The 19,026-nt window shown below is 36.6% G+C and overlaps 1 protein-coding gene across 2 annotated transcripts; it reads right to left on the bottom strand.

Moving 5' to 3' along the window:
• Positions 1-3,367: 3,367 nt before the first annotated feature.
• LOC126831589 (beta-1,4-galactosyltransferase 3) lies at positions 3,368-17,068 on the bottom strand. 2 transcript variants are annotated; one of them, XM_050562177.2, is made up of 8 exons: positions 17,016-17,068; positions 14,542-14,871; positions 13,307-13,539; positions 12,413-12,600; positions 9,526-9,648; positions 9,134-9,229; positions 7,918-8,100; positions 3,368-6,817 (listed from the first exon to the last, which is right to left on the bottom strand). In XM_050562177.2, exons 2-8 carry the CDS (start codon positions 14,732-14,734, stop codon positions 6,793-6,795), a joined length of 1,041 nt encoding a protein of 346 aa, XP_050418134.1. In that variant the 5' UTR covers positions 14,735-14,871; positions 17,016-17,068; the 3' UTR covers positions 3,368-6,792. The 2 variants fall into 2 exon arrangements, with proteins under 2 accessions (XP_050418134.1, XP_050418133.1); XM_050562176.2 differs by having other exon boundaries at positions 16,750-17,060.
• Between the last annotated feature and the right edge of the window lie 1,958 nt (positions 17,069-19,026).

Raw genomic sequence — 19,026 nt, 5'->3', positions numbered from 1 at the left:
AAGCAATCTTGTATCGCTTCGATTTAAAGCGGGATTTGTACCCGTGTCAGGTAGGATTTTCTGCTTAATTGTAGTTGGATGTGGTAGAAATGTTATAAATAACAATAATCAATCGTTGTTTTGATGAAAAATAATGCCAATTTTGCTTACTGATTCCCGATGCGATTCGCGTTGGGCTTTGCTACATGGAACTATAAAGGACCATCTCTTATCTCGAAACACGGAGGGTTGAGAGATGAGGTTTGTTATCTAGGTGTTTGCATGCATAAACGACACCACAATGACCACTGGGGGCACCATTTTATCGAGGTTGCACCGTCTTAAACCTTTTTATATTCAACATACATTTTACGGTAAAATTCCTCTCCTAAATTTGGAATATTGGCTGAGCGCAGCTAAGAACCTGTCTGCGCAGGCGTGAGTTTGACAATGGCAGACCAATGCAAACGAATATTGTTTGTGTTTTTGTATCGCACAATTCTACATGAAAATTGTGTTGGATAATATAAATTGGTGTCGGATTTGGCAAGACAGGATTCCTTTTGGCGATCAAAGAATTTAGAATCACGGTGAAAAATAGATGGCAAGGATTCCAAAATAGCCTTAGAATCAAGATGGGGGAAAAGCCATATTTGCATATTAGTTGTGTATAGCATGCGTCAATAACGACGAGAGAGCAGAGTCGATAAGAATTCCTTACTAAAGTAACTAGAGTAAAACATGTGCGACTCCACGAAACTGGAGCTGACTGGTTGCCGTCCGACTTACACCAGTCGTAAGAACGTTTAGGTCGCCCAGATAGTCAGGGCTGATCAATTCATATTGATCGTAAAGCAATCGCCGAATTCGAGTCATCGTCGGTTTTGTCGCGTCGTTGAGCGACGTCGACCGACGACGCATTAAAAACTAACGGCGACTAACAACAACTGATGGCTTACGTCGCTACGACTGAATTTATCCACGACTGGACGCAATCAGTTGATCATACTATATTATTCCATGTAAAGTATATTTTTATATACATGATTGTATATTGATGTATGTGTATGTTTTGTATACTGTTCTTATGCAAAAAAAAAAGTTGAAAGTTGAAGTAGTCATAATTTAAGCGCGCCCATGTCGCCTGGCGTGAGTTGCAGAATCTGGGGCACAACTGATCACATGACTGCCACGACAACCTTCAAAATGGCCTCATTTCACTTCACACTGATCAGAAGTGAATATTCGCTAGTCCTCTACAGTCACTGATAGGGATGACATCGGTGCGACTTAATGAGCCCCTGTGAAACAGAATGATTCCGCGTGTCTGCCATGTTTGTTACCGCCCCCTGGGTCGGCCTACCACGTGACTAAATAACCGAATCGTATTGGCTACCTCAGCGAGGCGCCGACTCAAGGTAGTCGTAGGTGCGCCCAGTGTTGCTTGCGACTAGAAACTGGAGGCGACTGGTTACCAGAATTCGAGTCGCTAGGCTTAATTGCATATTCCACTTAAAATGAAGCTTATGATGTCAACTAACCGACAATATCAAGTCGAATACTGTAAATGAGGAATTTGTCACCCGAATTGACATTTTGTGCTACTTTTAGAATTTCCGTAAATATTATTTAAGTTGGACAAAATAATGCAATAAAAAAAAAATACTGCCGGGCTTTAGAAGGTGCATCATCGACAAAATGGTGTCCCAAGTGGTCCTCTATCAGAATGAGTTGAAAAACTGGGGGGGGGGGGGCTTTGATGCATGCAGACAATCCTTGGCTCCTATGGGGCCTGTTTCACCAAATTTTAACTAAGATAAAACCTAAATTTTAGTAATTTGATTGGATAATATTAAATTGATTTTAGTGCTTAGCCAATCAAAATTGAATTATCTACTAAAATTTTGATTTTATCTTTATTTAAAATTTCGTGAAACAGGCCCCTGGTCTACCTGGATTCATACTGGATTGTGGTTTACGAAATACTTTAATGATATAACAACAGGACTTTCCTGTAACAGAGAAAACCGCTTTCAAAAATAACATTAAAGGAGCTAAATCGCTAACATTTGGGACCTAGAAATTCACAAAAGTGGGTCGCAACGCATATAATACTGTAATAAGAATGTATATAAACTGATTTACATTTAATGGTTTCCGTTTTTACTCCAATTTCAAATCAGTTATGTTCGGCGAAATAAGTCGGCAATCTCAATCGAGTGCAAATTTCTAGCGTCTAGTTATTCTAGTCTACATAACTCCATTTGATTTGGTGCAATGTGTCTAGCCTCGTCCCCCGAGTCTCTCAATACAACTGGGGCTGAAGCGCATTATGGTACACGATTCGTATACCAATGTTAAAAAATTATTTTATCTTAAATATCGGATATCAGAAGCTCATCTTTTCCCGGTAAGTTTACATCATCAATGTTGATTTAAATTGACCAATAATTCGTGTTTTCGATGTCGAAGATTTTGGAGGATCTTGAGTTACGGACTTAGGTCCTTTAAGTTGAGACTAAATGTTAATGCCCTATTTATATAAAATGTCAATAACACACGGAGTCGTTTCGCACTTAGTTGATTCGTACCTCACATGAGCCGTTTCGTACCTTGGTTAATTTCCAGCGAACAAGAGAACCTTACATGCACTTACGCATAACCCTCCCTTTGCACCCGGGCTTGGGATCGACAGAATGGGTTCAATAATCAACACCAGATTAAATATTTTTTAACCGCTTTAACAATCGCCAATCAATTATCGTCAACTCACTGAGCAGAATGGGTCCAATAATCAACACCAGATTAAAAACAACAAAAGGCAGGTAGCAGTGTTTGTTGTTTTTTTGTTTTGGAGTCGTTTATTATTTCAATTCATTTCAACAACATATAGGTAAAAGTAAGAAGCAATTTGAGGTACAAATCATATGCGTGTTCTAATTCTGGTTTGGCAGCCATTTTTATAAATTTTGAGTAACACTAACAGTTGGATTTTATCAAATCGTTTACTTATGTTTCATCTTTATTTCAATTTCAACATATAGGAAAAGGTAGGCCTACGAATCAATTTGAGGGGCGAATGAACTAAGTACGAAACATCCAATTTACGAAACGGCCTGCACCCGAACCGAGATAGTTAAAATATGGATACACACTGATCAAAAGTGAATATTCGCTATAGGCCTCTACAATATTCTCTGCGAAACAGATTGATATGGATAATACGTCCCTGTAACTAGGGTAATTAGCCTTAAGGATAATACAGCCCTGTAACTAGGATAGGACTTCGCTTTATTATGGATCACACCTACTATTAAAGTATTTATGTTATACCATGTGAATAATATGATTCTATATTTTATATATAAAGACAATAACACACTGATAATGTGATGATTTACATCAATTTAATATACAAAAGATGGCATGGTGAAGATGAACTACGACATTAACTATTGTTCATACGATGGATAAAAACATACATACATGTACTTTAGGATAAAATGGAGGAATACAAATACTGATTAAAATAATTACATTACAGGAGTAGGTCTATATTATTAAATAATTATTGAGATAGCTTTAAGAATAAAAATACTGACGAAAATAATGATACCTAGGACTTTATAACAGTTATGAGGATGGGGTTATATTATAATAATGATAGGCCTACCTAGGCCTTTATACTGACCACAGTTATCAGGATGGGGTTTTATTATAATAATGATAGGCCTACCTAGGCCTTTATACTGACCACAGTTATCAGGATGGGGTTTTATTATAATATTGATACCATTATATTGTATGGGATGTAGTTTATGTTCTGTGAAGGCTGCTTATACAGACCACAGTTGTCAGGATTGTGTTTATATTATAGCAATGATACTGGCACCATTATATTGTATGGAATGTTGAGTTAACATAAGGTAGTTTTCATACCTATATGCAATGCCAGGAGAGAGAGAGAGGGGGGGGAGAGAGGTTAACGTCCACTGGACACAAACTAGGTAATTTTGGGGCTAACATATGGTTCAATTGTATTTCAATATCCTGCCTGCCCGTAGGGGTCTTTACCAATGGGAGAAAACCAGAGGACCCAGACGAAAAATCGCAACACTTGACTTGACAGCTATTTGAAACAATTAATAGTTCTTGCGTCCGAGTGCTATAAAGTATTAAGTGAAACCTATACTATTTATTTCTATTTTCAAACATTATAAATCTATAACCCTAGTACCGAATACTTCCCGTGTAAATCAAGGGTAGACTCTAGTACCGAATACTTCCCGTGTAAATCAAGGGTAGACTCTAGTACCGAATACTTCCCGTGTAAATCAAGGGTAGACTCTAGTACCAAATACTTCCCGTGTAAATCAAGGGTAGACTCTAGTACCGAATACTTCCCGTGTAAATCAAGGGTAGACTCTAGTACCGAATACTTCCCGTGTAAATCAAGGGTAGACTCTAGTACCGAATACTTCCCGTGTAAATCAAGGGTAGACTCTAGTACCGAATACTTCCCGTGTAAATCAAGGGTAGACTCTAGTACCGAATACTTCCCGTGTAAATCAAGGGTAGACTCTAGTACCGAATACTTCCCGTGTAAATCAAGGGTAAACTCTAGTACAGAATAGTTCCCGTGTAAATCAAGAACAGACTCCAGTACAGAATGAGAATAGTTCCTTTGTAAATCATGGGTATTGTCATACATAAAACGCTATTATTATAGTGACCAAGAAAGAAATTAGTTTTGTAGGAATTTAGTAATTGAACATATTAACATTTGATTTACCATATTGTTCTTAAACCTTACACTATTATCAGACAAATTATTTTACTTCACCCAGTCTTTTTTTCTATGGGGATCCGCGGTGGCTCAGTGAGTAGATGTTGGCTCGCTAACCTTGAGGCCCCTGTGTTCATTCCCAGCGTCGGCTGAGAAAGTTCATCAGGTTGTTCTGGCATATCCGCCCCCCCCCCTCCTTGTCATTGGTTTAGGACAGAAGACCTGGCACAAGACAATCTAATAGGACAAAAGAACGCGGTCCTGTATACGCATTGACAATAGGAATTTTGATATCAGAGTAGGCTGTGTGGTGCCACTTTCCGGGCCAAATGTCTCTCGTTGCAAAACAGTAGAACAATAAACCCAATTTCATTTCATTTATAATATTTCTATTCTGTTTTAATAATATGTATACTACTCTCAATGGGCGTATTGATACAATAAAATCTTATTAAAATAAAGAGAGAGAAATGGAGTTTAACGTCCACTCCAAACAAACTAGGTCATTTTGGGACTAACATATGGTTTAATTTTATTTCAATAATTCGCTTGCGCGTAGGGGTCTTTAGCAGTGGGAGGAAACCGGAGGACCCAGAGAAAACCCACAAGGTTGGACAGGCGACCCTACTCCTTGTCACGTACAACGGGGATTCGAAACCACACCAGTCGACTCAATGACAGACTTTGTGTTACAGCGCGCGCACGCTAACCATTCAGCCATCCAACCCCCCTCTTATTAAGATACAATCAAGTCTATAATTGTGTAGCCATTAAATTTTACCTTGTGTTGAAATATTAAAGTCACAATTTCATATTTTTAAGTTATATTTTTAAAATGTATTAAAATAAAGCCCTTAAATAGATGGTATCTATAAACAGTCCTACCTTGTTAAAGAATAATCCTATTAATCCTATAATTCACTATTGCCAGTTGAGAAATTGTCGATAACATCATTTTCAACTTCAAATTCAACCAGTTGAAGATAGCTATTCCATGGGAGGAATAGAAAAACAAGGGAGATAATTGTGTAATTATTTTCGGTGTGAAGATTTTTATGTGTGAGAAAGATAACCTATGATCGTATAATAGTGAGTTGACAACCTATTGAGCAAAAGACATAGAAATAATTATGTTTTGACTTTCTTAGAAAATATGAAATTGTAACTTTAATATACCTGATTGACTCTATGTGACTTATTGATCAGAATGCAGAAAGTTAACAATAATATTTCAGAAACAATGATCAGATGCATAACAATAATTTCATTAGGTTTTCAGAAACAATGACCAGATCCTATCCATAACAGTAAGGGAGAGAGAAATGGGGTTTAACGTCCACTCAACACAAACTAGGTCATTTCGGAACTAATATGTGGTTTAATCTTATTTTAATAATTCACTTGCGCGAAAGGGTCTTTGGCAGTGGGAGGAAACCGGAGGACCCGGAGAAAACCCATATTGTTGGCAATAGGTTTTCAAGTTGGATGTATGTTTTTTGTCGATAAGAACGAAGATTTAATTTTGTTGATTGATCATCTATAGAGATTTTTTTTTAAGAAGTTAAACAATATTAATGAGAATATATAATAAATAAAATATAATTCTATTCTAAACCATGGAGATGTGATTCAAATAACATCATCATAGTCGTAATAAATTAGAGAATTATTAACAGAATAGAAAAAATATATATGTGTAAAATATACAAAAATATAAATATTAAATATTGGTAAGAATTAGAGGTGTAGTTCGGGAGAGGGGTCAGGGGCTAAGATGAGAGCAAGGAGGGTTTTGTGAGTCAGATGGGGGAGAGAGGGGTGGGGGCTAAGATGAGAGCTAGGAGGGTTTTTGTGGGTCAGATAGAGGTGAGAGGGGTGGGGGCTAAGATGATAGCAAGGAGGGGTTTTGTGGGTCAGATAGGGGTGAGAGCTAAGATGACAGCAAGGACGGGTTTTGTGGGTCAGACTGGGGGAAATGGATGGTAGGAAATGGTGGGAATCAGGAGTACCACTCTTCTTTCTTTTTCTTAGGGATAGTAAAACTTTAAAAACCTGCAAAAGAAAAGAATTTATGTATGATCCTTCATTTTCACAACAAAACACTACCATGGTAACTTTACTAACTCAGTAATGTCACTATAGTTACTTTACTAACTCAGTAATATCACTATCCTTACTTTTCACATTGATATCACTATAATAGTTACTTTACTAACTCAGTAATATTGCATTGTCACTTGACCATCATATTTAAAGCGAAAATTGCATCTTTTAAAGTCATATGTTTAAAATAAATGAAAATAAAGCCTGGAAGTACATAGCTTCTATACACAGTCCTACATTGTTAAAAAATAATCCTATTAATCCTATAATTCACTAATGTCAGTTGAGAGATTGACAAAAATATCATTTTCTTGTTGAAAGTAAAATGTTTGATTTTGAAAGTGTCATTTTAACCATCAAAACAAGGGAGGTAATTTTGCATCAGTGAACCCGGCATCATAATCCTATCTGTTTAACCACAGACCTGGACAATCGACCACTTCCATCATGTAGACTGAGTTATCCAGTGAAAAATGAGTATTGTGGATGAGTAGGAAATATTTCAAATTTGTATGTGAGTATAGAATGAATCCTATGATAGCATAAAAGTGTTTGACAACTTATTAGGCAGTTACGTTTTGACTTTCTTAGAAAATACGAAAATATCCCTTAAAGAAAACCTTTAAATAAGGGCCCACAGTTAATAATTATACATAGAAAGTTGTGAGTCTGAATTAGAAATAGGGTTCAGTAAGGTTCCTCCTTTTGAGTTTAATGATGAAAGGGGAAGTAACTCTGCAAGCAATCATTGTATAACTGTGAATCTTGGGTCACTCATGGCCCTTAATTTATACGAGTATGTTTTCAAACCATGAATGAAATGAAATCAGGTTTACCGACTGGGTAAGGACTAAAGGCATATGTCACAAAATGGTTGTACAAAAACAACCGCGATACTTGATTGAACATTTTGGGATTGAAGTGAAAAGGGGGGGTTTCGGGCTACAACGCATGTTGTGTTTAAATACATAATGCCTGAATGATACACAATGAAAGTGTGCCTCGTTGACATATTGTGTTGATGAGACGTTCGATATAGATCAACTCACCAGAACAACGATTCTTGTGTGGTACTATGATTAGGCATTGTTTTAGGTCTGGATCCGATATTAACGGTGATATTGGTAAACAATGGTTCCTCTGTGAAGTGTAATACAGTATAATTCATTCCAACTCCATCATTTAAACCATCTTCAGGCCATCGACCTCGCCAACCAAAAAACAACTCATTACTAAAATACAATTAAAGATACATTATGTGAGATAAGATAAAGAGATGGCAGTTCTCGCTATAATAGTTAAAAACTAGATAGTGTAAAGGTAATTTGCTGACAATTTCAGTCAAATTGATCCACTATGAGCCAAGAAAGAAGCAGGTGAAATTTTTGCATAGTCTCGGTCATCATTACTAAAATCATTAATATAAACAGCATAGTCTCGATTATCCACTTTTTCTGATTTAATTATCTTTGGCCGTTAGAGGCATATAGGAATCTAATCCAGCCTACATCGAAGGCTAGCCTTGACATGGAGAGTTTATTATGGTCTGGATAAGTTAATTAATGTCTAATTGATAATTTAGATAACATTTCAGGCCTAAAGAAAGACTTGTAATAAGCATATTTAGCTCTAGCATAATGTATGTTTAATGGACGATGTTTAAACAACAATTAAACTAATCAAAATATGTAAAATGGATGATGATAACTGATCCATGCTCGGCTAAAGATAACTGTCCCATATTCAGCTCAAGATAATTTACCCGGGTTCAGCCTGATATAACTTGCCCATGTTCATTCCTAGCTAATGTATCCAGGTTCAGTCTGAGATAATTTACCCATGATCAGACTGAGACAATTTACCCATATTCAGCTACAGATAATTTACCAAAGTTCCCATGAGATGATTTACCCAATTTCCACCCGCAATAACTTTCCAATGTTCAGATTGAGATAACTTGCCCAGATTCAGCCCGAGACAATTTACCCATGATCCACCCAAGATAATTTACCCATATTCAGTCCAAGATAATTTACCCATGTTCCACCCAAGATAATTTACCCATATTCAGCCCAAGATAATTTACCAGGGGCCATACAGCCAAAGATAATTTACCCATATTTAGCCCAAGATAATTTACCCATATACAGCCCAAGATAACTTACCCATATTCAGCTTAAGATAACTTACCCATGTTTAGCCCAATATAACTTACCCATATTCAGCCCAAGATAATTTACCCATGTTTCGCCCAATAAAACTTACCCATGTTCAGCTCGAGATAATTTAGCATGCCGCACCATTTTAAATCTTCCAATAGGTTCTGGTGGTCTCGTAATTAATAAACCAGATTCTTGAATTCTGACAAAACATCAAATTGTCAATTTTAATGAAATACAAATATTCATTTGTTGCTTTACAGGAGATTCATAGATTTTGTGGAACACAACAGTCAGCCATTATGTGGGGTCCAGTCATGGAGTCTGCTTGTGTGTGGTATGTGTCACCCCTATACTACTTAAACTTTGTGTGGGACTTGGTTACCAGGTCCCATTTTGTTATTAGAATAGCCTAGGAAGCTGGTAACCATAGTGACCTGTAATCTGATGGTTAAGAGTTTATTACAATATACAATGTATATATCTAACTTGACATACCTGGCAGACAAATCATCATCCTCATTTCCCCATCCCCAATAAAAATTAGAATAACCATTGATACGCTGATAATTTTCACGATTAATAGCAATAACACCTCCAGCATAATTATAATACATAACACTGTAATATATAACACATATAATAATTATATATAATTAAAACACATAACACAGTAATATATAACACATATAACAATTATACAATGTATATAATTATAATATATAACACATATAACAATTATATATAATTATAATATATAACACTGTAATATAGAACCAATATAACAATTATATATAATTATAATATATAACACTGTAATATATAACAATTATATATAATCATAACATATAACACTGTAATGTATAACACATATAATAATTTGTTCGATCCCTGCATTGGCCGAGAAAGTTCATCTCGATTTTCCGGCGTGGTTTCCCATTGTCAGTGATGCAGAATGGAGGGCCTGACAAGGACAGCTGCCTAGTCATTCGGATGGGACGAAAAACCGAGGTCCCGTGTACACATTGGCGTGCATGTAAAAGATCCCTTGGAGGTTGGAATTCGATATAAGAGTAGGCCATAGAGCCGCTGCCCGGGCAAAATTTCCCTCATAGCACACTGTGTGGCATATGCCCGTCTTCAATTAGCCCAGGTTAGGTGCAGAAGAGTAGGACGTTAAACCCCTTTTCATTTCATTTCATATAATAATTATATATAATTATAACACATAACACTGTAATATACATGAATAACACATATAACAATTATATATAATTATAACATAACAAATAAATAGCAAACACAAACTACTTCTTACAAGACATTACGAGAGAGAGAGAGAGAGAGAGAGAGAGAGAGACAGACAGAGAGACAGAGAGAGACAGACAGAGAGAGTGAGAGACAGAGAGAGAGACAGACAGAGAGAGACAGACAGAGAGTGAGAGAGAGACAGAGATACAGACAGAGAGTGAGAGAGAGACAGAGATACAGACAGAGAGAGAGACAGACAGATAGAGAGAGAGACAGACAGAGAGAGAGACAGACAGAGACAGACAGATAGAGAGACAGACAGAGAGACAGACATAGAGACAGACAGAGAGAGAGAGAGACAGACAGACAGAGAGACAGACAGAGACAGAGAGAGAGAGACAGACAGAGAGACAGAGAGAGACAGACAGAGAGACAGAGAGAGACAGACAGAGACAGAGAGACAGATAGAGAGACAGACAGAGAGACAGACATAGAGACAGACAGAGAGAGAGAGACAGAGAGACAGACAGAGAGACAGAGAGAGAGAGACAGAGAGACAGACAGAGAGACAGAGAGAGACAGACAGAGAGACAGACAGAGAGAGAGACAGACAGAGAGAGAGACAGAGAGAGAGAGACAGACAGAGAGAGAGACAGACAGAGAGAGAGACAGACAGAGAGACAGACAGAGAGAGATAGAGACAGACAGAGAGAGAGACAGACAGGGAGAGATAGAGACAGACAGAGAGAGACAGGGAGAGAGAGAGAGAGAGAGACAGACAGAGAGAGAGACAGACATAGAGAGAGAGACAGACAGAGAGAGAGAGACAGAAAGACAGACAGAGAGACAGAGAGAGAGAGAGCAATGGGGTTTAACTTTCACTGGAAACAAACTAGGTCATTCGGGACTAACATATGGTTCAATTATATTTCAATAATTCGTATACGTGTTGGGGTCTTTACCAGTGTGAGGAAACCCACGACCCTACTCCCTGTCAAGTACAACCGGGGAATCGAAACCGCGCCACTTGACTCAATGACAGAGAGTATGCACATACTAACCATTCGGCCATCAAACCCCTCCCCATCTCAAGATCAAGTATTCTTTCTAAATTATTGTAGCCCATATGTTATAAGCTTAATTAAACATTATAATGAAGCCATAACAATGATATGTAACAATAGAAAATATCACTGGTAAGCTGATACCGTTGACTAATGAAGATAGGCCTTTTAGTAATGACAATCATATAAGTGGTCAGTATTCTAAACTAATGTTTAGTATGTATAGAAAGTGGTTAGATCATTAATCAGCAGGTGTGTGGAACTAGCTGTAAAAGATGTCACTACTGGATGGTGTAAATGCATGACTATTTATAACACCCATTACTATTGAATACACAAACCTGGACAATATTGGTGTATATCATTCAATAGTCACAGTTTTAACACCTTAGTGACAAAACACCTACTTAATGACTACTGCCTGATTACTAACAATTTTAACTAACTAATACACATTATGTATATAAACTGACAACTTTGATCTATTAGTTTGGTATATTTTCATTTATAGCAATGTTGCTTAGTCAGCGTTACAGTGATAACAATGAAACGTAACAACAAAACATAACAAAATAACATAACTATGACACGTAACAATAATATATGTAACTATGGCGACTAACAATTAAACAGCTTTATAGAAACTTACTGATATCTCATTTCACAAATGATAAAAAAAAATAACAACTCAACGTAACAATCAAATTTAACCAGGGAAATGAAATGAAATGGGATTTAACGTCCTACTGTTCTGCTCCGAACTGGGCTAATGAAGACAGACATACACCATAGTGTGCTATGAGGGAAATTTTGCCCGGACAGCGGTACTACGGCCTACTCTTATATCAAATTCCAACTGCCAAGGGATCTTTTACGTGCATGCCAATTGGTACACTGGACAGCTGTCATTGTCAGGCCCTATGTAACCATGGAGTGTAACCATGGAGTGTAATAATCAGATGTAACTATGTAACCATGGAGTGTAATAATCAGATGTAACTATGTAACCATGGAGTGTAATAATCAGATGTAACTATGTGATTAATAATAATGAAATATTAATAACTTACTGATATCTCATTTCATCAATGGCGGACGACAGATGGCGGGCATGTTGATCACACATATATAAATTCTGATCATTCTCCGGTAGTAAGTCGGCGTCGTGGAAGACAAAACAATCAAAATCACCAAACTTTAGAGCTTCCAGATAGCCAATATTCATCAGTTTGCCACGGTTAAACTTGTCTAAACCAGACTGAAATACAAACATGTTATCATATTAAAGAGAGAGAAATGGAATTAAGTTTATTTCGTGACTAACCGATGGTCTTAACCTAGGGGGAGAAACCCGGAGGAAATTTACGAGGTTGGACAGGCGACCATTTACCCTGTCACATACAAGTGGGAGAGTGGAACCACGCTACTTGAGTCAATGCCATACCTTGGGACACTGTCAAGAATTCTTGAAGGGTCAAAGAGAGATAACTCTAATTAAATATGGAGTCAGATAAGTAATTATCTCCCCATTGACTTCAAATGTTAAATCCATAACATTTCTTGGCCTATGACATTTTTGGGATGTTTCGATCACTTTATCTTTACAACCACAAAGAGTCCAACATGTCCCAATCATCTGATGAAAATATTGAACTGTTGACTGTTATGATCTTTTGCTCGATCTGGTCAAATGAGGCTATAGACTGTGATGTCATCTTAGTAGGGGATTTCCCTATTTCCCGATCCTTCTGGCTCACATTCATCAATATTTACCTGAGAGAAATTCTTCTATTCTTGATCAAAATGGCAACAAAAAGATGGGCAAAGGAAAAAAGGAGAGAATTGCTATGAACAGACAGACTACATTAATGTATCGTGAAATCAGGATAAGGAATTACAAGTCTTAAACCAATCTTACCTGTTCAATTACAAATATTGTCTACTTTATCATCTGTTTCACTTACCTGTTCAATTACAAATATTCTATACTCTATCAGCTGTTTCACCAACATGGCGTGTAATCGGTGTAATAAAATCTTTAAATGATGAAGACGATCACGATATGGAACTATAATCGCCACTTTCTGCCAAGCAGAGCAACCAACGGGTTTGGACACACCACCTTTTTTCACATGCTGATTCTTTTCCAATATAAAGTCAAATTCTGGGGCTGTAAAAATATCCAATTTTGCCAATTCTGAAAAAATAAAATAGTAATATCATGTGTTACTGTATATTAAAATGACTGATGTCTGTGAAGGTCACAGGCAATTCATGTCTAGTCGTTCGGATGGAACATAAAACAGAGGTCCTTTCTCCACACATTGGTGTACACATAAAAGAATCTCTAAGAGTTGTATTTTGAAGCAGTGTAGACAGAAAACAGAAAAATCTTCTCGTGTAAACATACAATATTACTTAGTAGTATGCAGTCATTATTTTTTAAGACAATCGATCGAGCTTGAGCACATGAATCTGGGTTGTTTTATATCATTGACAAATGATCACAAGTCTGTGAGTAATTGTGTTACTCCTTATAAACCTAACTACATAGGCTCCAATTCTTGTATTCCTTATAATCCTAGCTACGTGGACCCTAAATCTGATACCCTAAATATCTTCTGTCTATAAATGATAGGAATCACTACTTAGCTCTCCAGCCAAATATGGAAACCAATAACTGTGCTTGTTAGTCTCAAAATGGTGGATGAGATGTTCAAATCTGTAGGAAACTTGAGGACCCACGAGGTTAGACAGGCGACCCTAATCCATATGTACGTACAAGCTTGGGTTTGAAACCATGTCACTTGCTGATGCCACATTTGACACGGTCATCCCCTTCTCAGCCCTAATAGGGGGGTTGGATGGCCGAATGGTTAGCACGTGTGCGCTGTATCATTAGGCCTGTCATTGAGTCAACTGACGTGGTTTCGAATCCCCGGTTGTATGTGACAAGGAGTTGGGTCGCCTGTCGAACCTCATGGGTTTTCTGCAGGTCCTCCGGTTTTCTCCCACAGCTAAAAAGACCCCTATGGGCAAGCCAATTATTGAAATAAAATTAAACCATATGTTAGTCCCGAAATTACCTAGTTTGTGTCGAGTGGACGTTAAACCCCATTTCTCTCTCTCTCAGCCCTAATGGCCTAAATTAACTAGCTTCGATCGGTCACATATATATATATATACATATATAACTCACCTAATTTATCAAGATCTACTCGACATCTTCCTCTATCTGACTTGTCTAAATGTGGTAACCGTAGTAACGTGGAAGGGGAGGTAAACACACAATGGCTACGATAATTAAACAATGAAAATCCAACAACCGAGAAATAAACAAAGATCAAACTATTGATAATAACATTTTTAATAAGTTTTGTCTTTGATGCCATGATTGCCTCATCAATCAAACACCCTTTGTCTGCAATATCACTCTAGGGTCACTGGTACAAATTCACAAAAATACGCACATTAAATTGTACTAGTTGAATATTAAACGCTTCGTCATCTTCATGCAACGTTTTACATTCTGAAAAAATAAAAACGATACATAATAACAAATTTAGATTACCATTTCTTTATTCAAAATGTATGCTTGTAGGCCTAAAGTGAAAACTTCTAGTCCCAGAAACCACATTTATCCTGAGGTGGTTTTTAATTTGATTCTACGATTTAGTGTGACCAAAAACATAAGAAAATTGATGGCTCCGATTTAAAATTGATTAGAACCATGCAACCATTTGAGATAATCAAGACTAAAATCTACCTTACATTTAGTAAAAACTTCAAAACCCCATAACATCGCACAGAATAAAGTAATTTCACTGAAATTTTAAATATATTCATTTTTCATTAGATGTATCTATTTTTTAACTATTATAGCAATAATGGTTATCTCTTCATCCAGTGCTGGTTGAGAAAATGCATCCAGCTCCTTGTCAGTGGTGCAGGACAGAGGGAGAGCAGGTCGTTTCATCCAACTACCGGTTCATCTCGGGCTGTTTCTTCCGGGCTGTTTCATCCCAAATTTACATGGGTCCTTTCATCCCACTTATATCGGGTCGTTTCATCCCACAAATTTAAAAACTGGTATTACATGAATTTTTAATATTTTATTTATACATTAATACAAATAACAACATGCCAATGCAATTTTATCATGAATAGTGTCCAACTCCTTCTTTTGCATACGCCTTAGCTTATTTTCCGAATATTTTATTTATACGATGTCAATGCAATTTTAATATAAACAGTGTCCAACTTCTTTCTTTGTATACGCTTTAGTTTATTTTCCGAATCCACACCAATTCTCGACACCAATTTCACTAAAATTACATTGCTTACAATCGAGCGATGCTCATAGCAAAACATTCAACTTGTAATACACCGTATAGTCATTTGAATGCATGTTGGTTTCACTATAACAGGATTGCCAGTGATAGAACAGATCAAAGGATAAAATTGCACGTAGCCACTATTTCGACACATGTTATCTTTAGATGTTTAGACTACCTGGCGTCTCAAATAACCAACGTTAAAAGAAAGCATGCAGTGTCAACCTTAGAACAGGTTCCATTGATTTACGATTTATTTTATAACTTATCACACAGTTTAGACCACAATGTGTTACGATACGCATTTTGGTATTCTAAATGAATTATTCTTATTCGGATTTCTTATATTTGGAGATGTTTAGTTTCATTTCGTGTACGGAAATTAAATCAACGATCAGTGTTAAAATTAATTATGGTTTCGAAATAATATCAATCTAATTTGTCTTATTTAAAAGGGGCTCCTGCACAATTTAGTTGATTATTTGGTAATACGAAGAGCCCATGATGTATTTTTGGCGAGTGATTCAGCTGTCAATATGTAATTATAAAACACCTTTTTATAAAGAAGATAAATGATATTAGACATCATAAACTAACAAACAATACGAGAATACTTTATTACAAAACCATCGGTGAACTAATCTAAAATCATAACGTAAATTAACTAACAATACGAATAAACAATACGAATATACAGCGGTGAACTAATCTCGGATGTGATCGGTAATCAACAAAAATCGACGAGTAAAACCTATTTATTCCATACATTAAACAATAAAAAATTAGGTTGGGATGAAACAGCCCGGGGTGAAACGGTTGTGGGATGAACTGACCCGCATCCCAGGGTATCGGGCGTATTCATTACCAGGCTAATTCATTACCGGTAAAATCGGCGTATTCATATGGTCATGAATACGCCGATTTTACTGGTAATGAATTAGCCTGGTAATGAATACGCTAGGATTCCATCCCAGGACAGAGTAAACCTGTGACCCCCAGGCTGGCTAGCTAGCCAACATCTTACCCACTTTTGTTTTCTTACAAATTTAATCGGTAATTTATACAATACTTACATAATTTAGATTTAAATGAAATCTTGAAAAACGAAAATATTTTATATTTTTCGCATCACTTGAAAGTTATTATAAACTTCGTATTACTCATCGAATCGACCAGGCAATAATGTGATCAATGTGAATGTCTATTATTTATAATATTATATTGACCGATAAAGATTTCGAAAGGCTCCCTTTTAAGAGAATTATCTGTAGGTTGCATGAATATATATAATTTCCATAAATGGTTTAGATTACAGGTAGATACTTGCTCCTTCGTTTACCTGTATCTACAAAGATATATTCTGTCTTACGTATTTGTTGACATTTTTACAACCGGAAATGTGAACAAATGGGCGTACTTTTCTTACTTCGCTCCAAAAGAGCCACATCGAAATCATTCGGGACCCATCAGTTACTTCCGTCAAGTACGCTAACTTGACCAAGACAAATTAACCCAATTAGCCAAACACAATTTAACTTTACCGGATACCCATAGGCCATAATCGGAATGAATGAATAATATATCAATAAATTTTTCTATAGGTTGTTAAAACAGGTAACAAAGACTAGAAACTCTCTGTTTCGACCTATATTTGGACCATTTTAATGGTTTGCAACCCAATACCTTGTATTTCGTGTTATGGCCTGTATATTTTGATGTTAAATACACCCCCTCCCCCACATTTAATACCGGTTAGTGCCAGTCAATTTAAAAGTTAAAATACGGATAATCTAATGTATAACCGGAAAGTATTTGTTATCCCTCTTTCAATATATAACCTATTCCCTGGCACATTCATGAAAACGTGAATTAGTAGAAGTAAAACACTCTTCATTTCAGCAAAGAAGGGGGTTAGATGGCCGAATGGTTAGCACGTGCGCGCTGTATCATAAGGTCTGTCATTGAGTCACTGGCGTAGTTTCGATTACCCGGTTATACGTGACAAGGAGTAGGTTGCCTGTCCAACCTCGTGGGTTTTATCCAGGTCCTCCAGTTTCCTCCCACTGCTAAAGACTCATATGCGCAAGCGAATTATTGACATAAAACTGAACCATGATTTAGTTCCGAAATGACCTAGTTTGTGTCGAGTGGGCGTTAAACCCCATTTCTCTCTCTCTTTGAGCAAAGAAATATGTTGCTATCAGACAAAACCTAATTTCTGAAAATGGACTACTTTCAATTATGTTCTTTATCGATGGCCCGGTACCATTAGCCATACTACGCACGTGGTTTCACAGAAACCTAATTTCTGAAAATGGACTACTTTCAATTATGTTCTTTATCGATGGCCCGGTACCATTAGCCATACTACGCACGTGGTTTCACAAGAGTCGCGGTCATCGAGCGATTTTTCTTATTGTACATATGCGGATACTCGATTCCCTATTATTGTACGATGAATTTCTAAAAAATAAAATATCTTTATATTAAAATACAATTAAGTTAAACAAATATACATTTTACAAATCGGATATGACAAATGTCTGATTTGTAAAACAAATATTGATTTTATAAGATACAAATATTGATTTTAAGATACAAATTTTAATTTTACTGTACAAATGTCGAAATACGGCATTTAATGAAGAAATAAGAATTAAGGACTATGAATTAAGAACTAAGAATACTAATAAATAGCTGTTTGGTCTTCCAATACAAATCAGCTAAAATGTATTTGATTTTATATACTCATCAAAAAAAGTAGGGGATATTGAAATGCAAATACCTATGCAGGTTGTGATGTGATAAATAGTCATGGACACTTGAAATGCTTTGAGAGTATGTTCATAGATGAAGAACTTATAGCCCCAACAGAACCACTGAGCTGCACATGCGACACATAATAGCCTCATACACGTGGGAGGGGTTCATTGTCAAATTTGACACTTCAAGGAAGGGTTGATGAAACTGCCGCGTGCTGGTTTATCTTATCCTTGTTTGCTTTCCCATCGGTTCATGCATAAGATTTACTGTTTAGCGTATATTTGCTTTAGTGTGTTACGTTTAATTTGCAATGAGACGTCTTCAACATAACGAACGTCAAAAGTGGCTTTAGCAAAATATGTCGACCGCTAGGCAGGAAGAATGGTCGAAAGATTGGCACCAAGAGTAGAGAAGCATAGGAGGAAATAATGGCAATAAAAGTATCCGATTCCGAGCTATAGTACTGGATAATCGAACAAATAATATTACATATCTTGACAAAAATTCCAAATTATGAGTGTTTCTATGTAGTTTGTTTGTAATTTGTCTAAATTTTTCACATAAATGGACCTGAAATACACCGCTGT

This window comes from Patella vulgata, chromosome 9 (genome assembly GCF_932274485.2).
Source record: "Patella vulgata chromosome 9, xgPatVulg1.2, whole genome shotgun sequence".
Lineage (NCBI taxonomy): Eukaryota > Metazoa > Mollusca > Gastropoda > Patellidae > Patella > Patella vulgata.
This window is presented reverse-complemented; position numbering and strand designations above follow the sequence as displayed.